This window comes from Zeus faber (genome assembly GCF_960531495.2).
Source record: "Zeus faber genome assembly, chromosome: 5".
NCBI classification, from domain to species: domain Eukaryota; kingdom Metazoa; phylum Chordata; class Actinopteri; order Zeiformes; family Zeidae; genus Zeus; species Zeus faber.
In genome coordinates, this window is record NC_137192.1 from 8,624,002 (window position 1) to 8,627,381 (window position 3,380).

Here is a 3,380-nt window from a genome sequence, read left to right on the forward strand (position 1 = left end):
ACGATTGGGCGACAATTAAACACCTTTAAAGTTGTGTCTTTCCCCATGCATGTTGTGTGTTCCTGCAAGTCTCTCTCTAACCCTCTCTCTCTCTCTCTATCGCTCCCTCTCTCTCTCTCTGTATACACAACATTTCTCCAACATGGTATTGGCTTCAGCGTGTTTGGCAGAATATTTGGTAAACATAAAGGAGCCTAAAGAGCGGCTGTCTGACCAGTCAAATGGTAGAGAGCGGACATGGAGCATTCGATTAGTATTAGGAGTAAAACCCCGATCCGGCTCCATAAGGCCGAAGTTATGATTGCCGGAGAACAACTCAGGTAGGGAGAGAGGCCGAGTGGGTCGTCATTTGATGCGTTAATTGAAATTTCTCGATTCATTGCTGATGTGTTGTCCACCGGTCCAAGGCTCAGGCTCCACGATGGCAAGCTGATCAAGGAGCGACGGTACCACTTGCGAACGTATCCAAACTGCTTCGTGGCCCAGGAGCTTATCGACTGGCTGGTGGGCCACAAGGAGGCTCCAGACCGGGCCACCGCCGTCAGCCTCATGCAGCACCTCATGGACCACGACATCGTCCACCACGGTAAGCACGGAGCCTCAGCCGAGGACGAAGGTTAAGGTTACGGTGTAGGAAGACGCGTCAATTTGAAAGGCTAACTGGGTTTCGCCCCTTTTGTAGTTTGTGACAAGAGGCCTGTGTTCAAGGATGCAAAGCTGCTCTACCGCTTCCGCAAAGACGACGGCACGTTTCCCTTCAACAAAGAAGTGAAGGTGTTCATGCGGGGACAACACTTATACGAGCAGTAAGACCGACTTCATTTGTCTTCAGAAAAGTTGACCTTGACCAATGCTATGCCGGCTTGTGGAGGGAGTTGAGTGTAGAAATTGGTTCAATGGAGAATACAGGTGCTTGAATGTTTCCTGGTGTGAAGTGAGTTCCCCAATGGGACACGTCCAGATTCATGTGTGCGTGCATGTGTGTGTGTATGTGTATGTGTGTGCATCTGCAGTCTAATTGCAGGTAAGGACTCGATTCTGCAGCTGAGAGAGGAGCACAGCGTCGCATATCAGCGCTGCTTTCCAGGCTGCCAGCTGATCGACTGGCTGCTCAAGAATGGCGAGGTGGAAAGCCGGCGCCAGGGAGTGGAACTGTCCCGGGCGCTGCAGGAGCAAGGCATAATACGACATGGTGAGGTCCATCAGCTCCTCTTGCCACTCTTCACCGCTGCTGTTGGAAATGACCAAGGCTGTCAATGGCCTCTAGTAGTGGGGTAATGAGCTGTTACACAACCCAAACTCTGGTGTCTCTCTCTATCTCTCTCTCTCTCTCTCTCTCTCTCTGTCTCTCTCTCTCTCTTTCTCTCTAAACACCAGTGTCGAAAAAGCACAACTTTTTCGACAGCGGCTTGCTCTATCAGTTCTGCATCAACTTTCGCCGTCGCCGCCGTCTGTCTGAACTGTTGAACGAAAGTGAACAGGACAACCAAGAGGGGATTCCTGCGCCCACACCGGAGGACAGCAACCCGGACAGTCCTTTTGTCCTGCATAAAACCCCACACCAGGAGGGCAACACGGGGTTCCACTCTGGTAAAAAAAAATAAAATAAAATAAAAATAATCAAGTTGGTGTACTGATACGTGTGTGTGTCTGTGTCTCTGGTGTGTCTGGTGTGTGTGTGTGTGTGTGTGTGTGTGTGTGTGTGTGTGTGTCTTTGCTTATGTCTCATTAAATGTTTCTTTATGTTGTTGTTGTTGTTTTTTTTGCCTCATAGAAGAGCCAAGTAATGTCATGAAATGGACAGTGGGCGGTCGCCGGGGCAGTTTAAATTCCCTTCAGCTTCATTCTGCAGGATTATCACCCCTTGCCACTCTGTCTTCCACCCCGCTGGTGAGATGTAATCCAAAATCAGGCAAGTTGGGGGGGGTTCAAACATGTAGTTCTTCAAGTTCGGGCTGACGAATTCTCCTTTGCTTATCAAATATTTGATTATTAAACAGAAAACAAAGGACATAATTTGTCGTTTAATGTCTTATTGGTTTCGCAGTGCTGACAAGAAATTTTACCTGCGAAGAGCTATTATCCCCTGGGGCTCCATTCATCAAAAGAGTGTTGACAGTGAGTAGTTTATTTAAAACCACATGCACAGAAAGAAACAGTCAACATTTGAGTCGATGAAGCGTTATTGAAGACCTAAAGAGTGTTCTCACACAGCATTGATATTTACCATATTTGAGGTGATGGGGGACGCGCTGGGCTGGGGCTTTGTCGTCAGAGGAGCGGCTCCCTGTTATGTTCAGGCCGTCGACCCTGGAGGTCCTGCTGCGGCGGCTGGCGTGAAGGTGACCCCTGCCTTTAAGAAATGACAAAGTACTGTATCTTCATTAAACTGGGAAATATTCACGTCAAGGCACCCATCAGCCAAAGGCAATATGTGCTACGAGTGTTAATGTTTAATTATTTGGCACATTCTAAAACCTGCAAAATAATAACAAATAATCTCATGCAAATAAGACGATAAATCTGTTTCCAGGTCCGTCAGTTCATTTGCCAGGTGAACGGACAGTGTGTGCTCCACCTGGAATACAGGACGGTGTCGTGGCTGGTGATGACTGGACCTCCCACTGTGGAGCTGGAAGTCATGGTGCCCCTTGAATAAATGTATCCACTGATCAGCCACAACATTAAAACCAACACTATTAACCACTAATATGGTGTAGCCCCCCCCCATCCCGCCAAAACAGCTCTGACCTGTCGAGGCATGGACTCCACAAGACCTCTGAAGGTGTCCTGTGGTATCTGGCACCAAGACGTGAGCAGCAGATCCTTTAAGTCCTGTAAGTGGCGAGGTGGAGACCCCATGGATCGGGCTTGTTGTTCCAGCACATCCCACAGATGCTCCATCGGATCGGACCCTAACCCCAGCCATCCACATGATGTAGAAGAAAATGTGATTCATCAGACCAGGCCACCTTCTTCCATTGCTCCATGTTCTGTTTTGATGCTCACAAGCCCATTGTAGGCGCCTCCAGCAGTGGACAGGGGTCAGCATGGGCACTCTGACCGGTCTACAGCTACGCAGCCCCATATGCAGCAACCTGTGATGCACTGTGTGTTCTGACACCTTTCTATCATAGCAGCATTTACTTTTTCAGCAGTTGGTGCTACAGTAGCTCTTCTGTGGGATCGAACCAGACGGGCTAGACTTCACTCCCCACGCACATCAATGAGCCTTGGGAACTGATGACCCTGTCGCCGGTTCACCAGTTGTCCTTATTTTTGGTAGGTACTAACCGCTGCATACTGGGAACACCCCACAAGACCTGCTGTTTTGGAGATGCTCTGACCAAGTCGTTTAGCCATCACAATTTGGCCCTTGT

The 3,380-nt window shown here is 49.0% G+C and overlaps 1 protein-coding gene across 1 annotated transcript; it reads left to right on the top strand.

Moving 5' to 3' along the window:
* Positions 1-237: 237 nt before the first annotated feature.
* On the top strand, positions 238-2,659 carry LOC307229979 (DEP domain-containing mTOR-interacting protein; the record flags this gene model as incomplete). Its single annotated transcript, XM_080000128.1, has 9 exons — positions 238-320; positions 408-586; positions 683-806; positions 1,014-1,192; positions 1,378-1,590; positions 1,775-1,912; positions 2,048-2,118; positions 2,238-2,342; positions 2,534-2,659. 9 exons carry the CDS (start codon positions 238-240, stop codon positions 2,657-2,659), a joined length of 1,218 nt encoding a protein of 405 aa, XP_079856254.1.
* Positions 2,660-3,380: the final 721 nt, after the last annotated feature.